At 45.7% G+C, this 16,335-nt stretch overlaps 1 protein-coding gene across 3 annotated transcripts in view; it reads right to left on the bottom strand.

Moving 5' to 3' along the window:
• The window catches only part of MYO7B (myosin VIIB), an 86,377-nt gene that overhangs the window by 53,374 nt on the left and 16,668 nt on the right, over positions 1-16,335 (bottom strand). For all 3 annotated transcript variants that reach the window (XM_037523132.2, XM_054699611.1, XM_054699610.1), the window contains exons 3-6: positions 14,890-15,003; positions 13,674-13,826; positions 12,065-12,249; positions 2,382-2,503 (exon numbers count right to left, since the gene is read on the bottom strand). In XM_037523132.2, the coding sequence (XP_037379029.1) occupies positions 2,382-2,503; positions 12,065-12,249; positions 13,674-13,826; positions 14,890-15,003 (574 nt within the window). The remainder of the gene's footprint in view (positions 1-2,381; positions 2,504-12,064; positions 12,250-13,673; positions 13,827-14,889; positions 15,004-16,335) is intronic.

Here is a 16,335-nt window from a genome sequence, read left to right as displayed (position 1 = left end):
ACAGAGGATGAGAAATGGAGCTAGTTAGTAGGTGGGGCCAAATAGCACAGAGACTTGAATGCCAAACTAAGATATTTGGAATTAGTTCTGCAGGTGGTGGGGGAGGCAGAACAGCTTCTGAGGGAGTAAGCGGGAAGATTTTCACGTAGGCTACAGGGAAGAAGCGGGATTAGAGTAGGCACGCTTGTAGGATAGTGGCAAGAACTGGCATGGGCCTGGGCACAGATAAGAGGTCAGAAGAGAAGGCATTGAGGTGAGGCATGATATAAAGCTCATTTCATAGAGCTGCTCTGGAAACATTTCTGGTGTGACCCCTAGCAGGAACAACACATTGCATTATGTCCTAGTACATATACACCCCACCAGTACAGAGAACTCACAAAAGTTTATTTAAAAATAGAATTAAAAATCACCTATAATGTCAGAGATAGTCACTGTGACAGTTTGGTGTATTTTCCTGCAGTATTCATGTTTGCATATATATATTTGTTCTTAATAAAAATTGAGACCTTTGAGGCCGCCCTGGTGGCACAGGGGTTAAAGTCATAGTGCAATCAAGCTATCGGCAGCCACTGCGGCATGAGTTCAAACCCCGGCCAGGGTGCTACCCACATGGATCAGCAGACCTCTCCTGTCTCGCCACTGCTCTCCTCAGCAGTGTATTTCAGTAGATCTGCCTGTTCTGCTCCCTACTCTGTCTCTGGTGAATTCTCTCACCTCCCTCACCTCTGGCCTGCACCCCAGTTCTTGTATGCATAAATAAAAGTTTAAAAATCTTTTAAAAAAACAAAACTGAGACCTAAAACCTGTATAATGTTTTTTTTTTTTTTTTTTTTTTTTTAAAGAGGCATGTATTCTTATTTATTTATTTGTTTGTTTGTTTGTACATGCACTGGGCACAGTCAGAAGCGCGGGAGGGCGAGAGAATTCACCAGAGCCAGAGCGGGGAGCAGAGCAGGCAGAAGGACCGAAGTACACTGCTGAGGGGAGCAGCGGGCGGCAGGAGAGGTCTGCGCACCATGTGGGACCCTCCTCCGGATGGCCGGGGAGCAGCCGGGGATCGAACCGGCGCCGCAGAGGCCGCGGGCAGTTTCGCAACCCAGCGCTCAACCGCTGCGCCACCGGGGAGGCCCAGTGTTTTAAGCCATGTTATTTCAATTAAAAAAATTAAGGACATCTTTCTTACTTATAATTCTGTCATGAGCAATTCTTTAGAGCAGTGCATATTTGTGATCTTTAATGCCATATTAATATTTTTGTACAAAAATTTTTGTTCATATACAATTATTTCCTTAAGATAAGTCCCTTATATGTAGTTACTGAGTCAAAATCTATAAACATTTTTAAAGTTTCTGGTGCACATCTGTTCACATAATAAAAAGAAAATATCAGTACAGGTTCTTACCAACAGGCACGACTGCGTGGGCTATTTTCTATTCCATGCCATTTAACTTGTTCTAAAATATTGACTTCATGACCCTGGGGTGACTTCGTGACCCTGGGGTGGCAGTATTTATGGAAAATACTACTGTAAAGCATGAGTCCCATGAGATAAAGCATAGGGACTCCTTGGTCAAGCAGGTTTAGGAAGCACTGCCCTTTTTCTCTCTCTGGACGAGGCCCAGAGCACAGCAGAAGCTCTGAGAAGGCTTGGAAACCTACTCAACATTGTTGAGCCCAGTGGTAGTCAAGAAAGAACCTGGCGCCGGCTTTTTGGGATAGAAATGAGCAAGTTGACTCTAAAATGTGTAAGGAAAGGTAAAGGACCCAATATAGCTAAGTCTGAAAAAGAAAAACAAACTTGGTGGAAATGTGTTAGCTGATTGCAAAACTCAGTAAAAAGTTACAGAAATCCAGACAGCTGGTACTGGGAAAAGGAGAGACACAGAGGAACAGATTCGGGAATCTGGGCATAGACCCACACGCGTATGGTCAGCTGCTGCTAGACAAAGGTGCAAAGCAACTCAGCGAGAAAGAACAGTCTTTGACAAACAGGGCTGGAATGACTGGATATTTATATATCCGTACCTGTATCCACATCCATAGCTGTATCTACGTCTATATCTACATCTGTAGAGAGAGACTGAAGACTTTTCCTGCCCGTTTCTGCCTCCGCCCTCCTTATTTTCCTTTGCAGGTTTCATCCGCAATAAACTTCTCCAGTCCTAACTCAGCAACTTCTTCCCAGAGCACTCAAACTGATACACCCTGCACCTCTAATTTGTTTCCTCTTGGGCACTTTCACCCTGTGGTTGTCCTGGGGAATCCCGAGCAGTTTCAGGAGGTATATGGCCTGTCCCGTCCTTGCCATGAGCACCTCGGGGCAGGAAGAGTCCAGACAGGGCCAGGGAGGAGGGCGAGTCCTGAGGGTGACTGCTTACCCTCCAGAATGGGGTTGGCCTCCAAAACCTGCTGCTCTATCCAGGAGTGCTGGCCGCTGACAGTGGCGAGGAACTGCAGGATGAGCTTGGTGGTCTCTGTCTTCCCGGCCCCAGACTCACCGCTGTAAAAGGAGTGCAGGGGCATCAGTCAACAGAACAACTGTTCTTTTCCAGTACCTCTCAGCTCTCCTGCAAACCCACCCCTGGCCTGCCTTCCTGATCAGGCTGAGTGTGATGCGCTGTCCTCCAGCAGTAATCCCACCATATGCGCCCCGGAGTCCCTTGTGGGTCTTCGTCGCTGCTTGGCCATGAGCCCTCTGCAGGCATGGTTGAATCTGGTTCATTCTGGCATCACCAGCACCAGCTTCAGTAAGTGAGATGGAAGAATGAGACCAAGGATGCAAAGCCTTGTTGGAACATTCTCCCCATGAACACTGGAAGAGGACATTACACCAGTCCTTTAGGAAAGCAGTTGGCCACAGGTATCAAAAGAATTCATCAAAAGGTTACCTGGCTTTTAGCTTAAGGGAATCTGGCCTCAAATCAGAAAAAGCTTTTTCCACCAAGCTTTCTGCTTATTAGTGCATTAATGATTGACTGCAATTGTGGAAAATTGGAATCAACATACAAGGGAGCAATGAGTCATGGTTCTTTCAGGCAGAAAACATCATGCAGCCATTAAAACCAGTCTTCCCTGGAGCTTGCAGGAACACAGGCAGCGCTCTCTAGTTGAGCTCAGCGGCAAGTGTTGGCGCTAGTTTTAACCAAGTGGGCGTGGGGAGCCATTTCTTCTAAAAACATCCAGAATTTTTTTCTGAGAATAGTTTTCGAAAATTTTGACAGTGAATATGTATTAACTTCGTTGAGGTAAGAAATGAAAACCAGCTTTTAAAAATTACTCAGAGGGGAGGGGGGGCGGAGCAACATGGCGGCGAGGAGACGCTGCCAGTAAGATCTCCCATTAAAAAAAGTGAATAGGGAGGAAAAGCGGCAGGTCCCAGTGAGAACTGGGACACGGAAGATAAACGGGTGACGCCAGCGAACTGCCCGAAGAAGAAAGTGGCCATAAAAGAGGACTAGAAGGGAGGGAAGCGCAGAACCCTGCTCCCCTCCCCCGCCCACAGAGGCGGCACTCTCCGACCGGCAGAGAGGAGGAAACAACAAACCAAAACGGCCCACAAGAACAAACGACGCAGCAAGCGGGACTGTGAGTGGAAAGGAACTATTGCAGCCACCACACCCCGTGAACGGGAGCTGAGGTGAACCCTGCAGGATCCGCCGCGGCGGTGAGCGAACGGCTCCGGGCGCCATTAGAGAAGAACAAAGACCCCGGGAGACGCGCACACAGCCCGGGCTGCCGGTAAGCCTGCGTGGGAAAGCAGCGCACTCGGGGAGCTTGAAAAGCAAGTGCAGACCTGGATCGCGGCTGCCCAGGTCCCCGCGCCTGCGACCTAGGCTTGCGGGGAGACGACCTAGGCTTGCGGGGAGACGCGCAGAGGACCTCACTGAGGTGAAGGTCCCTCCCTGAGTGAGCAGGAACCAGGCGCCCAGGCACGGGAGCTGTGCAAAAGGCGCCATTCCCGCGCCACTGAACTGGGCTACAGCCCGCGTCCTGGAACTGAGGGCTTTGAACTGAGACCCGGGGCACGAAAATTCGGGGCGTGGTTTCTCCACGATGGTGGGGCACAAGGCAGACACAGCACCCCAAAGCTGTTGAGGTGTACCCTACCATTCCCGCTCTGTTCTCTGTCCCACGGGGGTGGGGGGAGGCGAAAAACAGCCCCCCAAGGACAATAGGAGAGATCTCTGGCGCCACCTAGCGACCAGGAAAAAAAAAAAGTCACTAACGCCCTATAAAACAGGACATTTCTTAAGACTGCTTGAAAAGGGCAGAAGGTTTCTGGAGGACCCAGTGGCCAGCCGGGAAGTTATTCCACGCCAGGCCCCTTCCGACCAGCAGTCTGAGCCCACAGAGGGAGCAGGCACCCCCGTCTGGGGCAGACTGGGTGCGCAGAAGAGTGTGCCTGAAACCGGAGGCGCAGGGACTGCATCCCGCTTCGCCACTTGAGAACAGGGACATTTCTTCAGTAAAAACTGCCTAAAACCAGCAGAAAGCTCCCCCAGAAGACAGAGATGGCTCCTGGAAGAGCAAGAGGGGAGCGGAGAAGTTCACCCAAGATGTCAGTCAGTCCGAGCAACACAGTGTCCCAACGCATACGACAAATTAGAAAACAGACAGTAGGGAGTAGAAGAACCACACGCAACCTAAAAACTCCTCAGGAAAGAAGCACACCACAAAAAGAAAACCACTCCCCAGATTGCAACGACAGCAACTTCGAAGAACTTCTGAGCCTTCCAGAAAGAGAATTTAAAATTGCCATGATTAAAAAAGTGATAGATCAGAAGAAGGAAATTGAGTCCCTAAAGAGGGAAGTAAGAGAAATGCAGGAGATCAAAGAATTAATGGAGGAACTAAAGAACTCTGGGAAAAGCAATGAAAGCAGAATAGATGAAATGGAAGAACGAATAAGTAATCTTGAAGACACAGAAATAAAAAGAACCAAAACAGAAAAGGAAAGAGAAGTACGAAGGAAAAAGAATGAAGAAAGACTTCGGGAACTATCTGACTCCATGAGGAAAGGAAATATAAGAGTTATAGGAATTCCAGAAGGAGAGGAGAGAGATGTAGGAACAGAGAAAATATTCATGGATATAATTGAAGAGAACTTCCCAAATGAGAAGAAGGAGCTGAAAATTGATATACAAGAAGCAAGAAGAACACCAAACTTCCACGACGAAAGGAAAAACACAGCAAGACACATAATAGTAAAGCTCCCAAGAATCCAGGACAAGGAAAAAATAATGAAGCTGACAAGAGGGAAGAAACAGATAACATTCAAAGGAAAACCAATCAGGCTGACATCAGACTTCTCTGAAGAAACACTACGGGCAAGGAGAGAGTGGAGGGACATAGTCAACAGACTCCAAGAAAACAGATGCCAACCAAGAATACTCTATCCCGCAAAGCTCTCTTTCCTCCATGAAGAAAGAATATGGACCTTCCCAGACAAAGAGAAACTCCGGAATTTCATTGCGACTAAACTCCCACTCCAAAAAATACTACAAGGAATCCTAAAGCCAGAACCTCAGAGGGACGAATAACAACAAAAGAAGACCAAAAAAAAAAAGTTATTAAAAGAATAAATAAATAAAATCAAAGGAAAGACAAACATAATGGCAAATACAGATGCTAACATATCAATATTAACTCTAAATGTAAATGGACTAAACTCTTCAATAAAAAGACACAGAGTTGCAGCCTGGATTAAGAAACAAAACCCAACCTTTTGCTGTCTCCAGGAAACACATTTAGCTACAAAAGATAAAAATAGGCTCAAAGTCAAAGGATGGAAAACAATCCTACAAGCAAATGGGCCAAAAAAGAAAGCAGGAACAGCTATACTTATATCAGATAAAACAGACTTCAAACTCAAAAAAATAAAAAGAGACCCCAATGGTCACTACATTATGATTAAGGGGACAATACTTCAAGAAGAAATAACACTCATTAACATATACTCACCAAACGAAAGAGCACCAAAATATATCAGACAACTGTTGTCCTCTCTGAAAACAGACATCAGAGAAAACACATATGTAGTGGGAGACTTCAACACACCACTATCAACAATGGATAGATCAACAAGACAAAAAATAAGTAAAGAAACTAAAGCTCTAAATAAGGACCTAGAGCATTTGGGCTTAACAGACATCTATAGAACACTAAACCCAAAAAAAACGGAGTACACATTTTTCTCAAGCGCACACGGATCATTCTCCAGGATCGATCACATACTGGGGCACAAGACAAACATCAACAGATACACCAAGATTGAAATCATACCAACCATCTTTTCTGACCACGAAGGCATCAAACTAGAAATAAATCATAAAAAGAAGGCAAGGTACTATCCTACCTCATGGAGATTAAAAGCCACACTACTGGAAGACCACTGGACTAACGAGGAGATCAAAGAAGAAATTAAAAAATTCTTTGAATTGAATGACAAGGAGGACACCAATATCCTAAATGTATGGGATGCAGCAAAAGCAGTAATAAGAGGAAAATATATAGCAATAGAAGCTCACATCAAAAAACAAGAAAGAACTCAAAGAAACAACCTAATCTCGAAGCTCAAAGATCTAGAAAAAGAACAACAAAAAAACCCCAGAACCAGTAGAAGAAAAGAAATAATAAAAACCAAAGCAGAAATAAATGAAATTGAAACTAAAAAAACAATCCAAAAGATCAATGAAACCAAGAGCTGGTTCTTTGAAAAAATAAATAAAATAGACAAACCCCTAGCCAGGCTCACAAAGGAAAAAAGGGAGAAAGCACAAATACACAGAATCATAAATGAAAGAGGAGAAATCACAACGGACACAGCAGAAATCAAAAGAATAATCAGTAACTACTATGAACAGTTATATGGAAACAAGTTCAACAATCTAGAGGAGATGGACAAATTCCTACAACTCTACAATCACCCAAAGCTAGATAAAGAAGAAATAGAACACCTAAACAGACCAATTACAAGCAGCGAAATTGAAATGGTAATCAAAAACCTCCCCAAAAACAAAAGCCCAGGACCTGATGGATTTACAAATGAATTCTACCAAACATTCAGAGACGAATTAGTGCCTATCCTTCACAAACTCTTCCAAAAAATTGAGAAGGAAGGGACAATACCAAACACGTTTTATGAAGCCAATATTACACTAATACCAAAACCGAATAAGGACAACACAAAAAAGGAAAACTATAGGCCAATCTCCCTAATGAACACTGATGCAAAAATCCTCAATAAAATTTTAGCTATCAGAATCCAACAATGTATCCATAAGATAATTCACCACGACCAAGTTGGATTCATTCCAGGGGCACAAGGATGGTTTAACATCCGAAAATCAATCAACGTTATCCAACACATCAACAAAAAGAAATATAAAAACCATATGATAATATCAATAGATGCTGAGAAAGCTTTCGACAAAGTGCAACACCCATTCATGATAAAAGCCCTTGAAATTCTTGGGATACAAGGAACATACCTCAACATCATAAAGGCCATCTATGACAAGCCAACAGCCAGTATCATTCTCAATGGTGAAAAGCTGAAAGCAATTCCATTAAGATCTGGAACAAGACAAGGATGTCCACTCTCACCACTGCTTTTCAATATAATACTGGAAGTCCTAGCCAGAGCAATAAGACAAGAGAAAGACATCCAAGGAATCCAAATAGGAAAAGAAGAAGTCAAACTATCACTATTTGCAGATGATATGATAATATACATAGAGAACCCCAAAATCTCCACAGAAAAACTAATTCAACTCATCAATCAATTCAGTAAAGTGGCAGGATACAAAATCAACACGCAAAAGTCAGTAGCCTTCCTATACACAAACAATAAATCTGAAGAAGAAGAAATCAAAAAAACCACCCCTTTTATTATCGAAACAAAAAAAATCAAATATTTGGGAATAAATCTAACAAAAGAGGTAAAGGACCTATACAAAGAAAACTATAAAACACTGTTAAAAGAAATAGAAGAAGACACAAAGAAATGGAAAGACATCCCCTGCTCATGGATTGGAAGAATAAACATTATTAAAATGGCCATCCTACCAAAAGCAATCTACAGATTCAATGCTATTCCAATCAAAATCTCAATGGCATTCTTCAAAGAAATAGAACAATTATTGATGAAATTCATATGGAATCACCAAAAACCCCGAATAGCCAAAGCTCTACTGAAAAAAAAAGAAGGAAATGGAGGCATCACACTCCCAGACTTCAAACTATACTACAAAGCCATAATCATCAAAACTGCATGGTATTGGAACAAGAACAGACATACAGACCAATGGAATCGAATAGAAAATCCAGAAATAAACCCACAGATTTATGGTCAACTAATCTTTGACAAAGGAGCAAAGACTATGCATTGGAGCAAAGAAAGTTTGTTCAATAAATGGTGCTGGGAAAACTGGGTCGCTACATGCAAAAGAATGAAGCTTGACCACTACCTCACACCATACACAAAAATCAACTCAAAATGGATTAAAGAACTAGACATAAGACCTGAAACCATAAAATACATAGAAGGAAATATAGGCGAAACACTACGGGATTTGCACATCAAAGACATCTTTACAGACACATCACCCAAAGCAGTGATAGTGAAGAGAAAGATAAACAGCTGGGACTACATCAAATTAAAGAGCTTCTGCACAGCAAAAGAGACAATAACAAAAACAAAGAGAAACCCCACCAACTGGGAGAACATTTTTGCACCCAACACTAATGATAAAGGACTGATCACAAAAATCTGCAAAGAGCTGATGAGACTCAGCAACAACAAAGAAAATAATCCAGTCAAAAAATGGGCAGAAGAGCTAAAAAGAAACTTCTCTGAAGAGGAAATGCAAATGGCCAACAGGCATATGAAAAAATGTTCAACATCACTTGTAATCAGGGAAATGCAAATCAAAACTACCATGAGATACCATCTCACACCAGTGAGAATGGCACATATTAAAAAAACTAGCAACAACAAATGTTGGCGAGGATGTGGAGAAAAAGGAACTCTTGTGCACTGTTGGTGGGAGTGCAAACTGGTCCAACCACTATGGAGAGCTGTGTGGAGATTTCTGGACCTACTAAACATAGAGCTTCCATATGATCCAGCAATTCCACTCCTAGGTATTTACCCAAAGGACACAGAAACATCAATTCCAAAGAGCACCTGCACTCCTATGTTTATAGCAGCACTGTTTACAATAGCTAAGCTTTGGAAACAACCCAAATGCCCAAAAATAGATGACTGGATCAAGAAGATGTGGTACATATATACCATGGAATATTACTCAGCATTCAAAAAAGATAAACACATGCAATTTGCAGCAACATGGATGGCACTGGAAGGGATCATGCTCAGCGAAATAAGCCAAAAAGAAAAAGAAAAATACCGGATGGTCTCACTCATAGCAGGAATCTAGAAAACTTAAATAAGGGACCAGGAAAATGAATATAAGAAAGTGAAAATCAAAATCAACAAAAAACTATGAACCAGAGACACTTTTGGGGGGTGGGGGGCGGGAGGGGAAGGATTGGGGTCAGAATGGCGCGTTTGCAATTGTATGGGGGAATATAAAAATAAAATTTAATATTTAAAAAAAAAAAATAAAAAAAAAAAATAAAAATTACTCAGAGGGCCTCCCTGGTGGTGCAGGCAATTGAGTGCAACGCTGTGAAGCTGTCTGCAGCCTCTGTAGCGCCGGTTCGATCCCAGCCTGCCGGCAAGGGTCCCACATGGCACGGCAGACCTCTCCTGTCTCTCTCGCTGCTCTCCTCAGCAGCGTATTTTGTCAGTCTGCCTGTTCTGCTCCCCGCTCTGGCTCTGGTGAATCCTCTCACCCTCCCGCGCATCTGGCCTGTACCCCTGTTCTTGTATAAATAAATAAATCTTAAAACAAACAAACAAACAAATAAATAAATAAATAAATGAAAATAAAAATTATGCAGGGCATTTAATTAGCTTAAAAATATACTTGTGTCTGACTCATTGCACACAGGTTTGCAATGATTAAAAAGGACTGTTATTATTAAGACTGAAATGTTACTATTTTATCTTTTTTTTTTTTGGTGGGACCCTCGCTGGCGGCAGGGGAATGAACCGGTGCTCAACCGCTGCGCCACGATGGGGGGGGCCCTATCTTTTTTTTAATTGTGGAAAATGTCAAACATCACAAATGGGCAGACCAGTACAACATCTGGCTAATAAAAGCATAGTGCACAGACCTTCAGCTGGTCAGAAGTGCAGCCTCCCAACCCCGCCCACCTTTGCACAGATCATCAAGGGCGAGCCTCCACTTCACAGTTTGTACAACCACAGTCCCAATCCCACAACCACAACCACAGTCCCAATCCCATCTTCAACTCATAGCCAGTTTTGTTTCCCCTTCTGTACTCTTTTGAAGCAAATCCCAGGCAAATATTATTTCCTCTGAAGATATCAGTTTTTCAAGTTTTTATCCAAATGTGTGGGATTGTTACGCCAACAAAGTAAGATTGACATGCCTCTCAGACAGCAGGCTCTGTGTGAGGCCCCCACACCGGAGCTGAGCCAGCAGGCCTGCTGTGTAGACAGGGCTGTGGGCAGAGAGCTGAAGGTAGCTGGCTCCTGACCTGGGGAAGGGAAGGCAGGGGCAGGACTTGCTAGACCCAGAGTCATGTTCTGTTCTTGGAAGAGGCCCAAGATGAGGGTTCCCTGTCCTGCTCTCTAGGTATGGATGTCCTGGAGGTGTAAGGGCCCTGTGAGCCTTTGGCCTGCGGGCCTGCTGCCAGCTGGGCTCACTTCACTCCCCCCCTGGGTGACCTCTTGCAGAGAGGCTGGTCCTCCCAGTCTGGGGAGGTTGATTGCATGCTGTGCAGACAAAGCTGGAGGGGACAAAGCACCAGCTCTTCCTGGCACAGGAGTCCCAGTACTTTTGGAGAGTAGAAGTTCCCCTGGGACACGTCTCTGTCTGCTTTGCCAGGGCCCTGGGTTTGGATGCCCTATAAACAGCAATGTGTTGCTGTGAAAGGACCCCAACTTCTCTGGTAGAAAGTTTCCCCAGCAGTAAAACAGGAATGAGAATATCTATTTCTGACGGGTGCTGAGAACATTCAGCATGATAACTTATGTCACTGGACTTCACTGTGGTCACTGTCCCAATGTCCTTCCTCAAGGAGGCAGTGCCTGCCCACCCCCTACCTAAAGACATGGCCCTATCACTCTTCCCTCTTTCTCTGCAGTGCTTTTCTTCAATACTCTCATCATCTGCCTAAAACATTTGCCTATTTATTACCCACATCCCCTTCTAGAATATAAGTTCCTTGAGGCATAGATTTTTAGTCCCTCTCATTTGCTGTTGTGTCCTCATGTTAAGACAGCGAGGGCACACAGTTGGGGCACAGTTAAAGCCTGAAAAAAATGAATGAATGAATGAATGCTTTTGCCAGAGCATCAAATAAGGCCCTGGTGTCAAATCCCCACTCTCCTTCCTGTCTCTTGGACTTTCCTTCCCTCAGTACCAGGAGGACCTGTGCAGGAAGCAGGAACAAGGCCAGGCCTGAAGCAGGGTCAGGGCCTGCACTGGAGGGGATCATGGTCACTTGAGAGTGGACCCTGGAGCCACCTCTGCTCTTGTTCTCACCTTGAGATATATATATATATATATATATGTGTGTGTGTGTGTGTGTGTGTGTGTGTGTACACGAAATCATTCCTGTTCACCCCCTGTACTGCTAAATGACTATCCTGGGTCCCATTTCCAAATAGCCCATCCCCAGCTTTCCTTCCTTGGGGCTGGGGTGGTCAGGTCCTCATGATCCCACAAAAGAGTAGGTTCTCAAGGGAAAAAACCTTGGAAGAACATTTTAGGGCCTGAGGCAGATAAGCTCGTGTGTGAGTGAAGAAGGTGTTGCAGTCGTAATAGGAACCATAAATCACACTGGCCTTGTTGGCATGCTGGTCAGGACAGGCACAGGGAGAGGGGACACTCTGTCCTTCACATGATGGCCAGAGACAGCGCCTGGCCTTGCTGCCCCACCAGGAGCCCGGGAGTCTGAGCCCCACCTGATAATGCAGCATTGGTCCTTCTTGTTCTTCTTCATGTTGAAGTAACAGTTGTCAGCGATGGCGAAGACATGAGGTGGCATCTCGCCCATGTGGCGGTTATAGTACAGCTGCACCTGCTCCAGCGTGTACAGGGGCAGCACCTGGAACGGGTTCACAGCCACCAGGATGGAGCCTGTGTACGTCTGCAAAAGGAAGCAGGTGGTTAGTACTTCCCCTTCAAGGGCCGGTGCTGTCGGGCCAAGACCTTGTCCGTGGGCCCGCCCCAGAGGGCTACCAGGACACACTGACCCTGGTGGGGAGGTGGGGTCTGATTCTGGGGTGGGGAGATAAAACATTCAGCTACTTAGATTCTTCCTCTGGAAACAGGGAGGGATTCACTGTCAGTGAGAACTGTCAGGGATGGGCCCAGGCACAGGAGCATTAAATGAGGTGATTGTTGTTGAACGATTAACATCCAGTCTGATGCTTAGAAGAGGCTTAAGAAAAATGGGCTGAATGTGTGCAAGAAGTCTTCTTCTGCCTCCATACAAAGGCCCCCAGGTTAAGCCCCCTCCATCTGTCCTTGAGTTCAGAACCAAACCCCCTTATATGGGGCCCCTCAGGGGTGGGACAGGAAGAACCACCTCAAGTCACGTGAGCATCCATATGTAGGTTTGCATTTTTGGAATGGAGAGAAAAATCTCTGTGTCCAAGGACCATGACAACCAGACAAGAGGACGTAAGCATAAGCACTTTGGAAAGGAGAAGTTACAGCTCAGTTGAGCGTGTGCTGTTTCCGTCCCAGGAGCTTTGATGTGCATCCATTCAAAACACCTGGCCTGTCTGCCCTGTCCCCACCCCAGGGCTCCTCTCCCAACCCTTCCTTTGTTTGGGAGGTCCAGCCCACTCTCCCATTTCTCTGAGCACCCACAAAGAAGGGCTGTTTAGAGTCAAATAGGCCCCTCTCGCTGCTCTCCCTGTGAGAGGCAGGCAGGGAGACATTCCTCCCTACTCCTCATGCACAAGGGGGCGGCTGTGGGGTTTAGAAGGCTGCCTCTGTGGGCCAATCTGCATTGGGACAGGGATGCAAGCCTGGTGACCCTTCCAGTCACTGCTGGGCTTTGAGGGAAGGACCTATATCCTGCATGGACCTCTTGCAGGATTCACTTCTCAGGGAGGGTGGCACACTCCTGCCTAGTGACCCTGTGACATGCCTGGAAAGGGGCTGGGTAGAAGGCTGTGCTGACCCTGGCTGGCCAGTGGCCTGTCAGCTTCCTGTGGCCTCCAGGGTATTTTTCCTGTCTTTTTTTTTTTTTTTTTCTGGGACCCTCGCCGGTGGCCGGGGATCGAACTGGCGCTGCAGAGCCTGCGGGCAGCCTCGCAACCCAGCACTCAAATGCTGCGCCACCAGGGGAGGCCCTCACTGTCTTTTTTTGAGGCTTGGGAGCAGAGAAAGCCTCAAAAGAGTATTTGGCCCACCTCGCAGGAAGGATGTGGGGACTGAGCCACTGTGCCTGGCTCAAACCCTCAGGTGCATGGTTTTCATCCCCAGCCAGGAGGTCAGCACGTGTGGGCTGAGCAAAGAGGTGGGGACAGGGGGACACATGACCTGGACACCAGGACTCACATAGATCTTGTTCTGCTGGTAGCGGATGAGGAGGTTGTGCACCATGCCTGCCTCATTCAGGTCCCCCAAGCGGATCATGTCGTCCACACCCTGGGCTGAGTTCGGGTGCATGGGGCTGAGCACGCTAAGGTCCTCTGTTGAGATCCAGTGTTCCTGGAATAAGAGGTACAGATTCCTCTGAGGGGCAGCCTCTGCATGGGCCAACACTCTGCATCTTTCCTCCCAGTTCTCAGCATCTCAGCTGACCTGGGGGCAATCTCAGACCTGGGTCAGTCTGTGCTTGAAGTCAAAGGAAAAGCTGTGATGGGCAGGGCACTTGGTGGCTGGAATCAGCCACATAACTAGGGACAGAGATTTGTGTGTACCTTGGGGCTAAGGGTAAATTTCAGATCAGGGAGAAAGGAGCTTGTAGCCAGAAGTGAGATTTGGTTGATAGGGGTCAGTTTGTGACTGGGGCTCCACAGATGGTAGGAATAGAAGTGTGGAAATCAAAGTGTTTTGCAAACTGCAGAATATCATATTGTGATTTGAAGATATCATTACTGTATTACTGGCTTCCATAATATGGAGATATTCCGTGATAGGGAGATTCTAAGCCACTGTCTAGAAGCTTCTTGGAGGCCATATCTTCACTTGTCCTATCCTGTAGTACCTAGTTCAGCAAAGAGGGCACCTGAAGTGGAGTCAAGTGACCAGCTGGACCTTTCAGACCACATGTCCTTCCCCACCCCATGCCCTTACCCCCACAAGCAGCAAGCTGCTCCCCTGAAGGCCAATCCAACTTCCTCCCTCTTACTCATCTCAGCTGTTTAGCTGCAAGAGCCAAGTCTAATCCCTCCATTCTCACATTCTGGGACACTTCCCTGCATGCAGCTTCCTCACACACGTTCTTGTTCTTCCATCTCACCCTCCTTCTCCTTGAAGGTTGGCTCTCTGCCCTCCCTCCTCTCTGCCGCACCCCTTCCCCATCAGTTCGCCCACTCTCCTAGTTGTCCTAGTGTGCCACTGCTAGCTCGCTCCTGGCTTTTTCACTGCAGGAACCTTCCCTGAGAGACACACCACACTCACATGAAAGTCCTCTGTTGGGCTGCTACATGCCCTCCGTGGGCTCTGGGACTCTGGTGCCTGGGAACAGCCCTTGAGAAGGTGTCCAGGCCCCTGGAAAGGGCTGGGTGGGCAGCAGCCCGACCTCCCAGGAGAGTCCAGTCTCACTAACCTTGCCCTCGTCGTCTTCGACCAAGATCCTGCTGGGCTTTGTCTCTTTGATGATGCCCCCGATGGCCATGCTGTTCTGGCTGGCAGAGGAGGTGTCCAGCCACACGTGGTCACCCTGGAGAGTAGCGAGAAGGCAGCATTCATGTCCCGGCTCCCTTCCCCTTCCTATTCAAGACTCACTGTCCCTGAAAAATGAGAGCCCCAGGCCGGGCTCCCCTTCCCTCTTCCTCCACCTACGCTCCTCCTCCTCCCGCCCTCTCTGGCTCCTGCAGGACAGTGATAAGGCAGCAGAGGGACTTCCATGGTCTAGCTTGGTTCTAAGAAACAGACAGGTCATATTTGCAAGAAACATTGTCTTTACATGAGGCAAAAAAAAGTTTTTGCCTTGTGAATAGCTCGACAGCACCACAACCCATCTGTGGGGGAGAGTGATGGCGCCATGCTCACATGCTGGGCTTCCGCTATTGTGCACCGTGGCGCTGGCCGACAAGGCCCTCCTACTGGTCTAAGAAAGCTCACCCCACTCAAAGAGGAGTAATGCAGGTCTATAAACAAAGACACAGAAATCCAAGCAAGAAAAGGATGAATACAAAAAAAAAAAAAAATCACAACAGAGCAGTGATGTGACCAATTATTTCACTCTGATTTTAAAAAATTGACAGACATGCAGATCAGAGGCAAAAACCCCATAAAATCCCAGAAAGTAGATGTTGAGACAAATGAAAATGATGAGTTGGCAGAACTCAAGAAATAGATGGGGGAAAGAGATAAGCAAGAACCAGAAATGAAAGCAAAATTAGAAACAACAACAAAAGAACAACTAAAAACATGGCAAAGATGATAGAGAAAGGTAAGAAAAATAACAAATTTAAAAATCAGGATTAAGGGTGAAGGGATAGGTATGAAAGGAAGACAGGCAAGAATACAAATAATTAGAATGGCCAACTAAGAAAAACCAGAAGCAAAAGAACAGAATAATTATTTAAAGATACAATTCAAGTCCACTTTCCAGAAATTAATGAAGTCTTGAATCTACAGATTGAAAATATACTGGGTACCAGGAAATAATAACAAAGAAAAATCAACTTCAGGACATATACTAGTAAAGGTTATTGGACTTCAAAAATGAATAAATGATTTGGGAAGGGGGTCTAGGTAGACAAAAAAGATCAGTTTGCTTACTAAGAGTAAGTTCAGGACAAATTCAATTCCTATATAAGGGTCCAATAACTGCTACAAATATCTCAATGAAGGAGAAACCCATCACTGGAGGGGAAAGAAGCCTTGGTGAAGATGTAGAGAAACTGAACTCTTGTATTCTGTTGCTGAGGATGGAAAATGGTGCAACTATTGCCAAAACAGTATGGAGATGCCTCAAAAAATTAAAAATAGAACTACCATGTGATCCAACAATTCCACTTCTGGGTATTTATCCAAAGGAATTCAA

Source organism: Talpa occidentalis, unplaced genomic scaffold, assembly GCF_014898055.3.
Source record: "Talpa occidentalis isolate TD23 unplaced genomic scaffold, MPIMG_talOcc4v2.1 talOcc4.3, whole genome shotgun sequence".
NCBI classification, from domain to species: Eukaryota; Metazoa; Chordata; class Mammalia; order Eulipotyphla; family Talpidae; genus Talpa; species Talpa occidentalis.
Note: the sequence above shows the minus strand (reverse complement) of the source record. Positions and strands in the feature narration are given on the sequence as shown.